Source organism: Suncus etruscus, chromosome 7 (genome assembly GCF_024139225.1).
Source record: "Suncus etruscus isolate mSunEtr1 chromosome 7, mSunEtr1.pri.cur, whole genome shotgun sequence".
NCBI lineage: Eukaryota > Metazoa > Chordata > Mammalia > Eulipotyphla > Soricidae > Suncus > Suncus etruscus.
Genome location: NC_064854.1, coordinates 20,112,219 through 20,129,579, shown reverse-complemented (window position 1 = coordinate 20,129,579; position 17,361 = coordinate 20,112,219). Strand labels below are relative to the sequence as shown.

Below are 17,361 nucleotides of genomic sequence, written 5' to 3'. Positions count from 1 at the left end.
CTCTGACCCGGAAGTGAATCAGAGGTCATAGGCGGGCCTTGTACGGTGGCCGAGAGGGGCCGCGCGCGCGTTGAGCCTCCGGCGACCGCGAGATGCCTCTGGGTGTCCCACTGTAGCATCGCTCCGCGTCGCATCGCATCGCGTCGCATCGCATCGCACCCCGCGTTCGCGCCCGCCGCCCTCGGCTGCGCCTTTGGGTCTTGAGGTACCACGCTGGGCAGGCGGGGTCCCCCGATCCCCGGTTCGCGTGCTTTGGGGGTCCCCACCCCACACACACGCTGCGCACAGCTGGAGCCCGAGCGCGCGGGGCAGGCGCGGGGGTCGCGGGCCGGCTGCACGCCACGCGCCTCGCTCGCACCCGCAGAGACTCGTCCTTTGCGCTCCCGTCGGTGCTCGGAGCGCGGGGCTCTCCCCCCCCCCTCTGTCTCTCTGTCTCTCTCCCTGTCTCTGTCTCTCTGGCTCTGGCTCTCTCTCCGTCTGTCTCCGTCTCTCTCTGTCTCTCTCTCTCTCTCTCTGGCTCTCTGTGTCTCTCTGTGTCTTTCTGTCTCTATCTCTCTCTGTCTCTCCCTCTCCCTCTCTCTCTCTGTCTCTCTCTCCCTCTCTCTGTCTCTCTCCCCTGTCTCTCTGTCTCTGTTTCTCTCTCTGTCACTGTCTCTCTGTCTCTCTGTCTCTGTCTCTCTCCTCTCTCTCTCTCATTCTCTCCGTCTCTTCTCCCTTTCCCTCTTTCTCGTTCTCTGTCTCTATCTCTTTCTGCCCCTCTCCTCTTTCTCTGTCTCTGGTTCTCTCTCTTTCTCAGTCTCTCTCTCGTCCTGTCTCTTTCCTCTCTTGTTCTCTTTCTGTCTCTCTTTCTCTCATTCTCTCCGTCTCTTGTGCTCCCCTTTTCTCTCGTTCTGTCATTTTTCTTTCTCTCTGTGTCACTTTCTTCTCGTACTCTTTCTTTCTGTCTCTCTGTCTCTCTCGTTCTGTCTCTTTCTTTCTCTCTTCTCTGTCTCTTCTTGTTCTCTCTCTGTCTCTCTCCACTCTGTCTCCTCCTCCGTCTCTCTCCTCTTTCACTGTCTCTTTCCTCTTTCTCTCCTCTTTCTGTCCCTTTCTCTCCTCTTTCTCTCTGTCCCTTTCTCTCCTCTCTCGTTCTCTCTCTGTCTCTCTCTTTCAGTCTCTCTTTCTCTCACTCTCTCTGTCTCCTCTCTCTCCCACTCTCTTACACACACACACACACACACACACACACACACACACACACACACACACACACACACACACACACACACACACACACACACACCACCCACCACCCGGTGTCCGCTTAGTCCACTCAGGGCCGAGGTTGGATCATCTGCTCCCGAGGGAATGGGTGGGGCCAGGCATGGAAGGAGCGCAACCAGCCTTGGCCTTTGCTGGTCCCCGCAGTCGTGCGTCCTGGGGCTCCTTTGCCCGCTGCTCAGGCCCCATCCGCAGCTCCCAAACTTGGAGTCCCCCATCCAAGTCCTTTGCTGGTGGTCTCACCCAGAGGGCGACCAGAACATGGACAGGGGGTCTTTGGAAAGTTCTCTTGTTTCTCTCAAAAAAAAAAAAAAAATAATAGAGGAATAGGGCTGGAGAGATAGCATGGAGGTAGGGTGTTTGCCTTGCATGTAGAAGGACCGTGGTTCGAATCCCATGTAGTCCCCCGAGCCTGCCATGAGCGATTTCTGACTGTAGAGCACTGCCGGGTGTAACCCCCAGAAAAGATTTTTTAAAAAGGAGGAAGAGGGGGCCGGGCGGTGGCGCAAGAGGTAAGGTGCCTGCCTTGCCTGCGCTAGCCTTGGACGGACCGCAGTTCGATCCCCCGGTGTCCCATATGGTCCCCCAAGCCAGGAGCAACTTCTGAGCGCATAGCCAGGAGTAACCTCTGAGCGTCAACGGGTGTGGCCCAAAAACAAACAAAAAAAAAAAAAAAAAGGAAGGAAGAAATCACTGGTGATCCCTTGAGTGTGCGTTCCCATGCACCCCGCTAAGGACGCACGTTTCGGATTGTACCACCTGAAAGCTAAATACCCCACCACCAACAACAACAAAGGCTTGTTAGATGGATTAGGATCTTTTGGCTGGGTGGTGGTAGAAATCACACACACACATACACTCACTTTATCAAAAATGTACTGGCTTAGTGATTTCCTTGGTAGCTTACTTTGAAAGATGCATTACCAGAAGTACCTAGATGATAATGTGCTCCCCTTTGGGGGGGAGGAGCAAGCCCTTCGCAGCGGTTCTCAGGAAACCCTAGCCCAAAATAGGATGTGTCCACAAAACCCTATTCTACAAGCCCCTGAGTCCCCGCTGTGGCGCTATCAACCAATAAGAGTTTTTGTTTGTTTGGGGGCAACACCCTGCGGCGCTCAGGGGTGGCTCTTGGCTCTGCTCTCAGAAATCACTCTTTTGTAGGCTCAGGGGGTCCTAGGGGATGTCTGGGATCAAACCTGGATCAGCAGCATGCAAGGGAAAGAATGTCCTCCCCGCGGTGCTATTTTTATTCTAGCCCCCCCTCCCCATGCCACCTTTTCAGAGTGCCATCTGGCCCAATAAAAGTTGTTTTGATTGGACCAAGAAACCAAGTTAGCACTGAGGGTGGTTGTCGATTTTCTGTGCAAGGCAGGAATGGTTAGCAGTGAAGGAGACAATAGAGGGGAAGAATCTGCTTAGAGCCTACTTAGTCTGGGTTGTTAATACTGGGACCCAGCATGAACAGCCCTGGAAACTTGACATATTATCCGCACTTGACTTGGGAGACAGCCCAAGGGCCCAGTGAAGGATTTGCATGCTAGACCTTGACTTCCTCCAGAGCACTGCTCTAAGCTACTGGTTACACTTTTAACCAACATCCTAGCCTAGGGCCAGAAGCTAAAGGATTTGAAAGGAGCCCACAAAATAGGTTATTTTCTAACCATCCTGAGTGACTCATTTAACAACGAAGTCAAGTTCTTTCATTGAACTAGAACCACAGTACACCTGGGAGGGGCACTTGCCTTGCACATGGTAGTCCCAGGTTTGATCCAGTGGTTCCATATGGTGAGCTCACCAGGTGTGATCCCTGAGTGCAGAGTTAGGAGTAAGCCCTGAGCATTACAGGGTGTTTCCCCCAAACCCTTGCCCCTCAAAAACACGTTTCTTCAGTATAAAGCTATATAACAATGAGGTGACTTTTTTCTCGTGTATATTGAAATATTTAAATCCAAGGAGTTGGGAGGAGAGGTTATGTAATTACAGATTAATGAAAAATATTCCTTCTAAATATATATAAATAGATTGGTATCTTCTGGTTGTTTTTGTTTGTTTGTTTGATTGGTTGGATGGTTTTTGGGTCACACTTGGCAGCACTCAGGATTATTCCTGGCCCAACACTCAGAAATCGCTCCTGGCAGCCTCAGGGGACCGTATGGGATACAGGGATTCGAACCACCGTCCTTTTGCTTGCGGGCAAATGCCCTACCTCCATGCTATCTCTCCAGCCCCTTGTTTGTTTTTTCACTTGGAAATCCTATTTTTTTGTGTGTGGGGGGGGGTGTTGCGGTTTGGGACTGTACCGGTGGTGATGCTCAAGGAGCCTCCAGCCCAGGAGTCAGTTCCAGACCTGCCACGTGCAGACATGCTCCTGCCCTCCCTGAGGTACCTTCCTGATCTCTCTGGGAAATCTTGCCAATATCTGCAACTCAGTGAGTTCCAAGTTGGATAGTCTCACCCCTTTGTCCTGTCCCAGGCACTCCCAATTAGTTTAACCTCTTAGCCAGAGAGAGCAGTTGCAATGCAATGTGGGACATATCCTCCGCAAAGAATTCGGTCTTTTCCTTGCCATGACTTTGACCCTGGTACAAACCTTTCATCCCTGGCTGCACTGTCAGATTCTGTACAGATTTCATTGCCGGTGGCTTTAACCAGTTAACCTTGCCAATGGTCATTGTAATAATGACTTCACTCCTGCTTGGCAAGAACTAATTATAACGATTAGAAATCATCTGCTAAGTAAATAATTCTGAATCCTCACATAGCATCATTTCTGTAAAAAGTCACTTCCCTCCTTGCTCACCCAACAGCCACATCTAGCAGCAATGGGAAAGGGATAAAAAATGTTGCGACTTTCCAGTGTTAACAATTCAGTTCAGGAAGCCGGGCCAATAGGACAGCTGGTAATGGCTCTTGCCCTACACATGGCTGATTGAGTTTGATCCCATGTGGAGGAACCACATCTGGTGCTGAGGATCAAATCTGGACCAGCCGCATTCAAAGCAAGCACCTTGGCCCCTGTACTCTCTCTCTCTCTAGTCCCTCTTTGCTCTGGTGGCTCTTCTGTGATGACTTGGACCTGCCTTTGCTTGACTTGACCAACCACACAATCTGGACTGTTTTTTGTTGTGTTTTGTTTTGTTTTGTTTTGTTTTGTTGACCACACCTGGTGACACTCAGGGGTTACTCCTGGCTATGCGCTCAGAAATCGATCCTGGCTTGGGGGACCATATGGAACACCTGGGATTGAACCCAGGTTGGTTCATCCTGGGCAGGTCCATCCTGGGCAGCCGCTGTGCTATCACTCCGGCCCCTGGACTGTTATTTAGGCAGAAACTGATCACTTCAAGTTAATTTCTTTCAGTGGCGCCTTGTTGATTTCTTTGCCCATTAGCTCTCTTGGGACCCTCATTTTGGGAACAACCTGGCTTTTGACATTCTCCAAATGAACCCCATGAATCTGGATTCCTGTTTGAACTTAATTTTCTATCTATGCAATAGAAAAACCTTTCTTTGGCAATTTTCGGGGAGCTGGTAAACTAGGCGGGAGGGGCTCAAAGGAGCAGCTGATGTCACTCCTCTCAAGCTTCAGACTAACCTGGGAGAAGGGCCCATTCCTTTGAATTGGGGCATGTGGAGGAGACTGGATTACTTGAAAAGTGAATGCACCTGCCACCTGCCTTCCCCTCCCTCCCTACCAAAGCAGCAGACTGGGCCCCCCACGGGGAGTCCTGTGACAATGTAGGGATTGTGGAAATTGTGTTTGGAAATAGATTTATGGCCTCTTATCAGTAAGTGACTTGGCCTGTAAGGCCCTAACTTTCTCAGGATAGTGGGTCATGTACTCTTGCCTTGCACATGGCTGACCTGGGTGCAATTCCACCCTCCAGAACCCCATATGGTCCCCCAACTTCACCAGGAGCGATTAACCCAGAGTACAGATTAACCTGAGTACAGAGTCCTGAGCACCACTGGTGTGACCCTAATGCAAACCAAAAGAGTCAGCAGCCTGCCATGTCCCTGGAACCATTGCTCGCCCCTGGCTGCCTTCTGGGCTCTCCAGTGATCATTAGAATTGTGGGGTCTTTCCTGTCCCCCTGCAGTGGGTCCCTGCCCCCATCTACTTCCCTGCCTGAGCTACTTAATATTCCTCCATCACACTGCAGTGTCAGCACGCTGCTCTGTCCCTGAACCAGCCCTGCCATGTCCTGCTGGAACCAGGCTGGCACCTGGAAGTGTTGGCTTTTCCAGCCACCATCCAGAGATATGCAGAGGAGAATCTTGACTCATCCTCACCCCATGGCTCTTTTCTTTTCTTTTTTTTTTGGGGGGGGGGTTTGGGTTTGGGGTTTGGGGCCACACCCAGCAGCACTCAGGGGTTACTCATGACTTTATGCTCAGAAATCACTCCTGACAGGCTCAGGGGACCATATGGGATGCCTGGATCAAACCTAAATCAGCCACATGCAAGGTAAATGACCTACCTACTGTGCTGTTGCTCTGGCCCCCCCATGGTTCTTTAACAGAGAATTGAGTTTTTGGGTTCTGTTCATTGCCTCACCCAATACTTCAAATTTTGCTCCTTTGCCCAAATGCTTAATGGCGATTAAAATACTAGATTTGCTCGTAAAATAATCTACAAAGCCGTGGGCCTTAAGAGAAAGTAAAGAGGCAAGCGCTTTATCTTCAACAGTACTGCCTCTCCAGCCCTTAAAAGTAGTTCATGCTGATAAAGTTCAGATTTTTCTTTGATTGCTTGTGCTTTAATTTTGTATTCAGGAGATATTGCTCAAGCCAAAACCATAAAGGTGTTTTGGGGGAGGTCTGGGGACAAATATTCAGCAGTATCAGGGGTCACCCCAGTGCTGTCCAGGACCCCATGGTCCTCAAACTCCAGAGCTGCTTTCACCAACCCTTCTCTCATTTTTTATTCCACACAGGCTCAGGGGAAGTGATTTATTTTTTCTTAAGAGTTTTACATTTTGGGGACCGGAGAGATAGCATGGAGGTAAGGCATTTGCCTTTCATGCAGAAGGTTGTTGGTTCAAATCCCGGCATCCCATATGGTCCCCTGTGCCTGCCGGGGGTGATTTCTGAGCATAGAGCCAGGAGCAACCCCTGAGCACTGCCGGGTGTGACTCAAAAAAAAAACACACACAAAAAAAGAGTTTTACATTTTGGTCTGTGATCCATTTGGGGTTCATTTTTATTTTTAATATGGTGCAACTTAGTGTCCTAATTTCATCCCTCTGCATGTGTATATCTGATTCTGTTTGCTAAAAAAGACATCTCCCACTTCACCTCTATTGATTGGCTTTGGCGGGTTTTTTTGACAGTCTGCAGGTCCCCTTGAAATAAGGAAGCATGCAGCTTTCAACTTCGTGCCAAGATAATTTTAAAATTGGGTTTTTCGCTCCCTTGATCACATAATGACAGGTAGTTGGGGAACCTTCTAGAGAACAAGCCTTGGCAGGTCACAAGCTGCCTGAAATCTCAGGCACTAGGGAAGAGCGCCCCAGTGCTCTCCATTCATTCCCTCCACGAGGTTATGACATGCTCACTGTGCCATTGTGTCTCATGTCTAAGCACAATAAGAGTGTGTTGGGTTATTTTTTCTGTTTTATGACTGAAGAGGGACAGATGCTTCTTTCCCAGAAAAGAATATCTAAACAAATGTCTTTCTCTTACAGCCGAACTTCTCTGGCCTGGAGAAACTAGACTGACTGGTTTGAACATGGAAAACCAGGAAACGGCAGGTTCTTGTCCGGATTCCAAACAGACGGTTCTTTCCGAGGAGGTACAGCCTCTTCTCGACAGGCACCTCCTGGGGACGTGCGGTCGCGCATGAACAACTGTTCTTACTCACTGGAGACACTTGTAAAATGGACGTGCTTAGGCTTGAAGGGACAGTCCTAGGGCTCAGGCACTTTCCTCGCAGGACCCGACCCTGGTTTCAATCCCCGGCACCACCATAGAGTCAGGGATAAGCCCTGGGCACCGCCCGGTGGCTGGAAAAGCCAACACTACCAAATGCCAGCCTGGTTCCAGCAGGACATGGCAGGGCTGGTCCAGGGACAGAGCAGCATGCTGACACTGCAGTGTTATGAAAGAACGCCATCCCCCAAAATAAACGAAAGTAAACAACGGTTATCCTACTGCCATTAGAGGGCTAGAAGCATTTTGCTCATGGCAGGAGCACCAAATGAGCTCCTTTTTCTAGGAACAGGCTCTTTTCTTTTTTACAACTGCCTCTGTGTTCATGAAATACTTCCTTGGAGGAAGAGGGAATCACTTTTTAGCCCTGGGGCTTTCAAGCTTAGCCGTGGATGACCCCAGGTAGTTGTAAGAACAGTGGTGACCCTTTGGGGCCGAGGAAAGAGACAGAGACAACTTTCGGGTTTAAAAGTCTTCCCAAGTTGTTGGAACAGACCTGGTCTTTATTAGGGTGTTGCTGTTAACTAGAAGAGGAAGGCAGGCTAGTGAGAAGAGTCCTCAGTTCAGTGGAGCACCCTGCCCCTCTCAGGCGGGATCCCATCTTCTTTCATTAGCTTTCTTGTTGTCAGTAGGATGCCAATGAGTTTTCCGGCCTGAAAACTCAGGCCTGAGCACCCTGGCACACCCCCGGCTACTGGGTGCTCTTCTCCCCATACCCCGCATCTGTACCCTCCTCTACCTCTGTCCCCAGTCTTTAGAGCAGGGGTTCTCAAACTGTATCCTGTCAGGAACATTTATCTGACCTGTCAGTCACTGCCTGTCCTGCTTAGCAGGACATTCCTCAAAGGTGGACTGACTCTTTTTTTTTTTTTTTTTTTTTGGTTTTTGGTTTTTGGTTTTTGGGCCACACCCGGCATTGCTCAGGGGTTCCTCCTGGCTGTCTGCTCAGAAATAGCTCCTGGCAGGCACGGGGGACCATATGGGACACCGGGATTCGAACCAACCACCTTTGGTCCTGGATCGGCTGCTTGCGAGGCAAAAAGCCGCTGTGCTATCTCTCCGGGCCCTGACTAACTCATTTTAAATCACTTGTCCCAGGCCTGCACTGCACATGTGTGGAATCTGCACCACTCTCTGATTCCCTCCTTCTCTCTGTCTCTCGACTCTCAGGCAGGGGTCCTCAAACTATGACCTGCCAAAAGCAGACCCATAGAACCCATTGAAATATTGGTAAGTTTGTCGATTTGACTTTACTTGTTCATCTTTTCTTGTGGTAAAGACATGCACAGTGTGCATAGGAATTTGTTCATGTTTTTTGTTTGTTTGTTTTGTTTTTGGGCCATACTCAGAAATTGCTCCTTGAAGGCTCAGGGGGACCATATGAGATACTGGGATCGAATCCAAGTTCATCCCAGGTCAGCTGCGTGCAAGGCAAACACCCTGCCTCTGTGCTATCGTTCCAACCCCCGTAGTTTTTTTTTTTTTAAACTACAGTCCAGCCCTCCAATAGTGTGAGGGATAGTGAACTGACCCCCTATTTAAAAAGTTTGAGGACTCCTGCTTTAGATGCCTCTGCCGCCCAGGAATCCCTCCCACACCCCACTGGAAGCCCCTGGTGATTCCAACATGGATCTGAAACACTAGATCCATACCCTGTGGTGCAGACCCCCAGCTGGGCAGCAGCACAGTGTGAGGGGTGCCCAGATTAACTGTCTGGTCTCCTTGCAGTTAATTTCAGAAGGAAAATGGGTGAAGCTGGAAAGAACGACTTACAGGGACCCTACAGGAAAAACGAGGTAAACTCTCCTCCGCCTTCGAATCTCTGGGCTTCCTCGTAAACCTGAGTATTTTTCTCATTGTCATCCTCCTTCCCCATTACCAGGCTTTCTCATTGTAGGCTCATTTTAAATCATTTAATCTAGCTGTTTTCCCTTTCCTTGGTGTCTTGTGTCTATAGAATGATGGAGGTTGAATGAATCTCCAAGGAAAGGGACTTTGTAGCTGTAGAACAGGAACTACTCAGGATTTTAATGACCCATCTGGCCTGAGCAAGCCAATGGAGACAGAAAACTTGGCTCTGAGCCTGGTTTAATTATTGGTAACTACTGGTTTTGCCCCTCAGTAATCGTTTTGAGGGTATTTGAGGGAAGGAAGCACGGTGGTATGTCCCTCCCAACATTTCATGGCTGCCTCCCTCTTCCGGGATCTTCATGGGGCCTGGCACTGGCTGACTGGCTGACCACTTCTGCTGAGCACAGCCATGGGGTTGAGGGGGGCCCTTCATTCCCATGCACACAGACTGTCCCCAGTACCTACCCAAAAAATATTTAGGCCAGAGCAGAAGTCACCTTTTGTCTCCTTGCTGTTGGGGGTGGAAAGGCACAACTGGGCTCACTCTGACAAAGGGAATCTGTCAGAGGTGCCTAATTGGCTTCTAGGCCCCCTGTGCCCTGCCCCAGGGCCATTAAAAACAGCTCAGGGCAGACTAGGGAGTGGGGGGTTTGGGGGGTAGGGGGGTGCCTGAGTCAGGCAGGTACATAGGCACGTGTCCCTACCACAGGGCCTTGAGGATGACGTGCTGGGAGTTCCTCAGTGCACTGTGGCCCCAAGCCCACCTCCGTGACCCCAATGCCCTGGGTCATGATGCCCCTCTCTGTCTCTTTGTTCCTAGTTTCTGGGGGACGGGATCCCAGGCTTTGCTGCCACTGGCTCAGGACCCACATTCCCCAGCGGCGGCAGCGCCCACCCAGAGGTGTCTTAGCTCGAGTGTGCTGTGACTAACTGAGTAGCGTGTTGGTTGGTTTCTTGCTACTAACAGGAATGTTGGGGGCCTGGGTATTGCCGTGACACCTGCCTGTCCTCTTCACCCTTGAGTCTCTGAGTGCCATACTGAGAAACCTGGTCACAGCATTGGGGAGCGGGACCAGAAAGTGCCATGTGCCATGTGGATGCTGACACTGACCATGTTTCATAGGGGAACACAAGCAGTACTCAGGGACTGATCCAGCTCTGCTCAGGAGGGATCCCTGGCCATGCTTGGGGAGACCATCTGCAGTATTGGGTGTTTGTGTAACAGCCCGCCACAGGCAAGGAGAGCACCTTTCTTCTGCACTCTCTGGCATCCTCAAATTGTTACGGTTATTTTTAATGTTTTTATGGGTTTGGGGCTACACCCAGCAGTACTTGCTCTGTGTTCAGAAACCAATCCTGGCAGACTCGGGACCATATGGAATGTCAGGGACTGAACCCAGGTCAGCCACATGCAAGTAAACATCCTGCCCTGCTGTGCTATTGCTGTAGCCTAACGGAAACATTTTTTTTTGTTTTTGTTTTCTGTTTTGGGGCTACACCCAGCTTTACTTTGGCTACTCCTGGATCTGCACTTGGAAAGTACTCCCGGACAGGCTCAGGGTACCCTATGGTATGGCAGAGACTGAACCCAGGTTGGCCATATGCAAGGCAAACGCCCTCTCCACTGTTCTAATGCTCCAGTCTAACAACGTTGTTTTTGGAATATTAGAACTTTTTTTAAAAAAAATAGTAACTGGCCACACTTTAGAAGCTCCAGCCTCTCCTCCCCACCCCTCTAGCTCTCAGATGGGATCCGAGTGCCCCTCTGGAGAGTGTGGCCATGGGTCATGTCCCCCTCAGAACTCACCTGTTTCTATCACAGCCCTTTCTGCCTGAGCTAATTGAACAGCAGGAGCTGTTGACCTCACGTCCCCTCTGACACCAGTGGCCCCTCACTTTCCTATTCAGCAGGCAGGTAGCATGGCAGGTCCCAGCCTAGGAGGTGTCTTGAGCGAGGGTTTGAGACAAACAACAGCTACTGCTGAGAGATGCGGCTGTTAGTCTTTGGGCTTGCCCAGTTCCTGCATTTTCGCTCCCACTGCCCCACTGCTGCACATCTGGCTGGTGGGACATCCCAGGGACTTGGTTTCCCACCGTCTTTCCCAGACAGTCATCTCAGCTTCCCCCCGCAGCTCTCGTTCTCTGAGGGCACTGCCTGCTGTGTTTGAACAGGACCCTTCAGTCTCTGCTGCTCTCATGGCTCTCTCTTCTCTGCTTTAACAGGACCTGGGAAACTGTGAAGCGAACCACCAGGACAGGACAGTCCGCGGATGGTAGGTGGGGCACCCTCCCCAGCCCCACACATGACAGGGGCCAGTGGGATTACTGTGCCCCAGACCTCAGAGCCCCTCTCCACCTCCCACCACTGGGCCAAGACTCTGGAGCTTCCTAATGATCTTATAGTCCTACAAAGTGTTTCTGAGGGGAAGTGGGACCAATGCTTAGCACAGATCACAGTCTGGTGTCACCTGAGGCCATTTACCCTTCCATAGAAGTTCCGGTTCCCAAAAGTCCTTTTCATTCTGCCTTTCCCTGGGGAAATGACTTGGCATGTGCTTTATAAAGTGTTGGAACAGAAGAAACTATTGGCTGGGACTCTCTTATCCATATCTGACCGCTGTGGCCTGAGATGCCTGAGTCAGTCCTGGGAAGCTCCTCTCGTCAGGTGGGCGGACAGTAGGCCTTCATCTTCCTGTGTCTCTGTCCCATATCTCCGCTCTATTTTGTTCCCATTTTTCCTGACATCGAACAGTGTCACACACTGTCTTCCTGACAGAAACCTTATTGTTTGGTTTTCAGGCCCAGTAACTTGTGGCAAAAACTAATTTATTCTTGGGGATTGAGCAATAGCATGACAGGAAGGGTGTCTGTCTTGCATGTGGCCAACCCAGGTTCAATCCTCAGCATCCCATATGGTCCCCCAAGCCTGCGCTGCAGGAGTGCCCCCCCCCAATAAAAAAAAACTTATTTATTGGGAAACAGTGCGTGTGAATCTATGAGTGTGAAGATGATTTATTGTTCCACAGACATGTAGTCCAAAGTTACATTCCCTGGGTTCTGTCTGCTCAGAGCCAAGGAACAGTCTGGGAGATTAGTGCAGACTTAAAGCTTTGCCATCACCTGGGGCTAATGCTTGTCTGTTTTGGTAGTAGGGGGGTACATACCCTGTGGTGCTCTCCTCAGTGTGGGGGGACCATATGTGGTGCAGAGGTCCAGCCCCCTCCCCTGCCATGACTGTTTTGAAAACATAGCCACCAGAGTGTTTTATGAAGGAGACGCAGCGCCTCCAGGTGACCAGTCAGTCACCAGCCTTGTTGGTCATGTCACGCCTCAGCAGGTGGTGGGCAGTGGGCTAATACGGGTGGGGAGGCCCATCAGTGCATCAGGCTCTGAGCCGGGTTCCTGGGCACTGTTCCCCTCCAGGAGTGTCCATCATCCCTGTGCTGCAGCGGACCCTGCACTATGAGTGCATCGTGCTGGTTAAGCAGTTCCGCCCGCCCATGGGGGGCTACTGCCTGGAGTTCCCTGCAGGTGAGTGAGGTGGCAGTGCTGGGGTTTGGAACCACATCTTCCATTCGCTCTGCCTGTCTCCCATGTCTCTTGCCCCAGACCTGTCTCTTCTCTTTACATTTTTTTTTCACTCCTTTCTAGTCAGTCGCAGAAGTATTCCCGTCCTTCCTGTTCCCCCTCTTCCCTGACAGGGGCTTGGGCTCCTCTGGCCATTCCCCCACCCAAGGCTCTCCCCTCAGCAGGCCCTGGGGGTGGGGTTCTCATGCTCCTAGTGCTCCCGCAGCCCCGCCCCTCCTCCTTCCAGGTCTCATCGATGGTGACGAGAGCCCAGAGGCAGCTGCTCTCCGGGAGCTGGAGGAGGAAACGGGCTACAGAGGGGACATCGCGGAATGTTCCCCAGGTCAGTGCCATGAACCAGTCTTGGGGGCACATCACTCGGCTTTGGGGGATCCTTATGCCCAGACTCTGGCAGGTTCCACTAGGACCCATGTCCCAGTGAGTCTCCCCCATGGGAACTGGTTTGAGGAGTGTCCCATGTGGGACAGGCTGAGTCGAGTCTGACACTACCCCCCTGCATTCTGCATGTCTCCCACTGCAGCTCCCGCCACATCCCGCCATGTTTTTCTATTTATTTGGTGTTTGGGGCCACACTAGGCAGTGCTCCGGTTACTCCACACTCTGCACTCAGGAATCACCATGTGGGGCGATTGGGAGGGAACTGAGTCAATTGAATGCAAAGGAAGTGCCCTGTCTGCTGTATTGTCACTCCCTATGAGTATTTCCAAACTGAAGAGTCACTTGAAATAAAGTGAGATATTGGGAGATATGTTTGCTTCTTGGTGATCCTTTTCTATTCACGGCCCAAATGGCAGCTGTGGATTTTCCAAGTGACTCGGGAGCACCAAGGCCCCAGGTTCATCAAGCACATTTTTGTTGGTGGAATCAAAGAATTTTTTAAAGCATGTTGGCATCTTTTACTAACCCCAGCCTTAGGAACACTGAGGAAAATGAATCTGACCACACATGCCCCATAGTGAGCAGCAGACCCAGTAAACAGGAGGCACAAGTTGGGGTGTCAAACCCAGTGAGGTTCAGAGGCCCATACAGTGCTGGTCTCAGCCCCAGAATTCCCACACACCCAAGCGTGCGTTCCAGCTAAATTTGCTGAGAAAGTGTCTTGTACCTCCTGCCCGCAGCCGTGTGTATGGATCCTGGCCTGTCCAATTGCACCACCCACATCGTCACGGTGACCATTAACGGAGATGACGCCACCAACGTCAGGCCAAAGCCGAAGCCGGGTGAGTGCTGGCAGGGGCTGGTGGTACTGAGGCTGGGGCTTCCCCACCTGCTGTTGGGCGAGGGCCTTGTCCCATGGCCTCTGACCTCAGACCCTTATGAGTTGCAGTTTGTGCCTTTCCAAACTGATTGGATGCTGTGCTTTATCTAAAACGTTAAGTCACAGAGTCCCACAGAAAGGTGTGTCTCAGACCAAAATAGTGCCCAGTAAGAAGCCAGGCTGTTACTGGCCTGTCTTCTACAGGTGGAGAACGATTCAGGCATTGGCTGTTTGCTTCCTGGGGCCACACCCAGCAGTGCTCAGAATGACCCTGACATTGCTCAGGGACTGTTTGTGGTGCTAGGGATTCAAATCATGATTGACCACTCCTAGTGGAAGGCAAATGCCGTGACCATGTACTATTTCTCTAGTCTCTGCCAGTAGCTTGTCACCTTTTCTTGTTTCTTATTTGGGAAGGATTTTAACAAAATCTATGCTCTATGCAGTTTATTTATTTTGGTTTTGGGGCCACCTGGTGGCACTTACGGTTTGCGCCTGGCTCTGCACTCAGGCCATTCCTGGCAGTGGTTGGGGGACCATGTGGGATATCAGGGATCAAACCCAAAATGGCCGCATACAAGACAAACACCCTTACTGCTGTGCTATTGCTCTGGTACCTCTGCACTGTTTCTTAGCAAGTGTAGTTCCAAAACTTGAAAGCCTCTGCCAAATAGTTCTGCCTTCTACCCAGAGCCCGGAGCTGTGTTTCTTCCCCACTGAACCAGAACATGGGGCTTAAGCAGACGGGAGCCCTATGGGCGAGACCAAGCTCCTGTCAAGGTGGACATGAGAGCCTGAGTTCAGAGAATGTGCCTCATGCTAGAAAATGGGACTTTGGTTTTGGGTATTTTGTGTTTGCTTTTTGTTTTGTTTTGGTTTTGGTTTGGTTTGGTTTGTATTTTTGGAGTGGGGTACCAGGGATTAAAACCTGGGTTGGCCACATGCAAGGCAAGTGCTTTCCCCACTGTGCTAGCTCTCCAGCACCCCAAATTGGCCTTTGGAAACAGGGTGAATTCAGGCCTATTTATTTGTTTGTTGGTTTTAGTTTTCGGGTCACGCCCATTGGTGCTCACAGGTTGCTCCTCACTCTGCACTCAGAAATCACTCCTGGCAGGCTCTGGGACCATATGGGATGCCGAGGATTTGGACCCAGTTAGCTGCATGCAAAAGTCATACCCACTGTGCTATCACTCCGGTCCCCAGGCCTGTTTAGATTCGCTGTACATACAACCATATTGGAATATATTCACCATTTTGCTGTTAAACGTCTCATTTGAAGAACAATAACTGGGTCTTGTCGGTTAGTTTTACCGTGTCCAAGTGACATCGGTCGAATGTTGCTGTGCTGTCCTTGCAGCTGTTCTGCCCAGTCCTGCTCACAGGCCTGTTCACCCTACAGGCCTAGCTCACTCAACTCTTTCCTTTTCTGCAGGAGATGGAGGTGCGTGACCGGCGGCCACTGGGAGCTGACGGTGGGTGTGGGGCTCTGCCTTAGCTCTCTGCTCACTTGCTTTTCTGTGTAGAATTTGTGGAAGTGCTTTCTTTACCAAAGAACGACCTGCTACAGAGACTTACAGGTAAGTAGGAACCAAAATCAGTCCCCACTCCAGTTCCCCACAAATGCAGCTCCATAGTGAGTCGTGTGTCAGTTCTACCTCATGCACAAAAAAGGCCCAGGAATCGTCAGCAATTGTGGTGGCCAAGGATGGTCATCCCCGTCGGCCAGCGAGGTGACAACATGAGCAGAATGTTCTAGGGTCACAGCACAGTCCCTCGGGCTCTGCTTTCTGGCAGTCCATCCAGACTGCATTCTTGCTCTCAAGCCCAAACTCTTCTGCCCGTAAATCTGTTCCCGGCACTGCCTCTCACTGGTGGCTCTGTGCCGAGTGGCCCAGACTCACCATGTCATATTGGCAGCAGTCAGTCTATACCTGGGCAGCCTCTGACAGTCTCTTTAAGAACTCGGGATGGCCCAGTGGCCTTGTTCTTTGCTACAAGTACATTAGCAGCAAGGACCTGAAGATGGAGCAGGACCTGGTGCAGCCCACCTGCCAGACTGGGCTCATTGCCTATTCAGAAGGCATCTGAGCTGCTTCCCCAGGCCCTATCAATAAAACAGGGGCCACAATTCTGTTCCTCACATCTTTGGTGTTTTAGGGTGTTCTCATTCTGGAGAGCCCAGTCTGCCTTTCACAAAACTAGAACATCTCGAAATGGAGCCAGGCCAGTGTTCCTGCTGAGAGCCATCACTCAGCAGCATTGTGAACACAATCCTTAACCTCAAAGCATTTTTCAGAAAGCAGGAACAAATGAGAACAAGATGACACATAGATGGAACTTGAAACCCTTGCCCTGCATTCCTCTGACCCTGGTTCTGTGCCCCCACCCCCAGCTAGAAAGAGGCAGGAGAGCAGCTCATTGGCATCAGCATTTGGGAGGCTCAAATGTGCTGTGTCTCTGTCCCCTTGTTTAAAGTACCTTCCTCCTTTGGGGTCCGAACAGTAGCACAGCAGGGAGGGCATTTGCCTTGCACGTTTTTCCACCTGCCAACCTTCCTCTGGCTTTAAGAGACAGGAAAAGTGTCTAAGAGAAGGAAAAGGTGGCAAGTCATGGGTTTCACAAACTATCATGCCCCATGGCCCAGTGCAGAACCACCATACCACTTGCTGACAAGCCTTGTTGAGATGTAGAGGGACTGGATTGGGCCTGATTCCCACTGTGCCAGGTGGCAGCCCCTCACACATGTCGGGACTTGGTCCTCCACTGGCAGCCAGAGTTGGGCCAGGGTGACGTAAACAGACTCCCAAGGCCTTGGTCTTGGCCCAGTTCTACCCTCCCACACATAGTTGCATCCTGAGTCCCACCTAAAACCTCAAGGAGCCCCACACACACCCTGTCTGCTGACTTGTGTCTTTGCTCCTCTAGCTCTGGTGGCTGACGAGCACCTCATGGTGGACGCCCGAGTCTACTCGTACGCGCTGGCGCTGCAGCATGCCAACTCTAAGCCCTTCGAAGTGCCCTTCCTCAAGTTTTGAGAGTCACCCCCCCCCCCCCGACTTTGTATCAGCCTCCTGTAGATGCAAATGAGCCTTTTCTTATAATAAAAGCAGCACAAATGCTCAGGGGTGCCGAGTCTTAAAACAGGTGGACTGAGCCTTTCCCCCCTTATCATCCCCCCAGTTGTGGCCATACTGAACACCACAAAGGCACTGATATTGAAGCCAGGGGTTGTGTTTTAAGGACTTGGTGCTTCTGTAAAGAAATGGGCCTAAATCACTCATCAGGCTGACCGTCCCCCGGGTCTCAGAGCAGCTGTTATGGGGCAGGCAAATATTGGTGACTTCTTTGATGTTTTCAGCAAGAGAATAAAAAAGGATCCTACCTAGGGCCATCCTTAATTGAATTAGCTGCTATATGTGGTCAGTATATCACAAAGAGCTTCAAAGTGTAACACCATGGAATCAGAGCAGTAG

At 50.9% G+C, this 17,361-nt stretch overlaps 1 protein-coding gene across 1 annotated transcript; it reads left to right on the top strand.

Moving 5' to 3' along the window:
- The first annotated feature begins 85 nt into the window (after window positions 1-85).
- On the top strand, window positions 86-17,007 carry NUDT5 (nudix hydrolase 5). Its single transcript, XM_049777099.1, has 10 exons — window positions 86-205; window positions 6,948-7,054; window positions 8,920-8,987; window positions 11,266-11,315; window positions 12,466-12,573; window positions 12,857-12,952; window positions 13,749-13,850; window positions 15,321-15,329; window positions 15,412-15,465; window positions 16,814-17,007. Exons 2-10 carry the CDS (start codon window positions 6,992-6,994, stop codon window positions 16,921-16,923), a joined length of 660 nt encoding a protein of 219 aa, XP_049633056.1. The 5' UTR covers window positions 86-205; window positions 6,948-6,991; the 3' UTR covers window positions 16,924-17,007.
- Window positions 17,008-17,361: the final 354 nt, after the last annotated feature.

Excerpts from the sequence above, each read along its gene's own strand:
- NUDT5 (XM_049777099.1), top strand. The coding sequence starts at position 6,992 with ATGGAAAACCAGGAAACGGCAGGTTCTTGTCCGGATTCCAAACAGACG. Across the intron at positions 8,988-11,265 it reads GACCCTACAGGAAAAACGAG|GACCTGGGAAACTGTGAAGC; the intron begins GTAAACTCTCCT and ends CTGCTTTAACAG. Across the intron at positions 12,574-12,856 it reads CTGCCTGGAGTTCCCTGCAG|GTCTCATCGATGGTGACGAG; the intron begins GTGAGTGAGGTG and ends TCCTCCTTCCAG.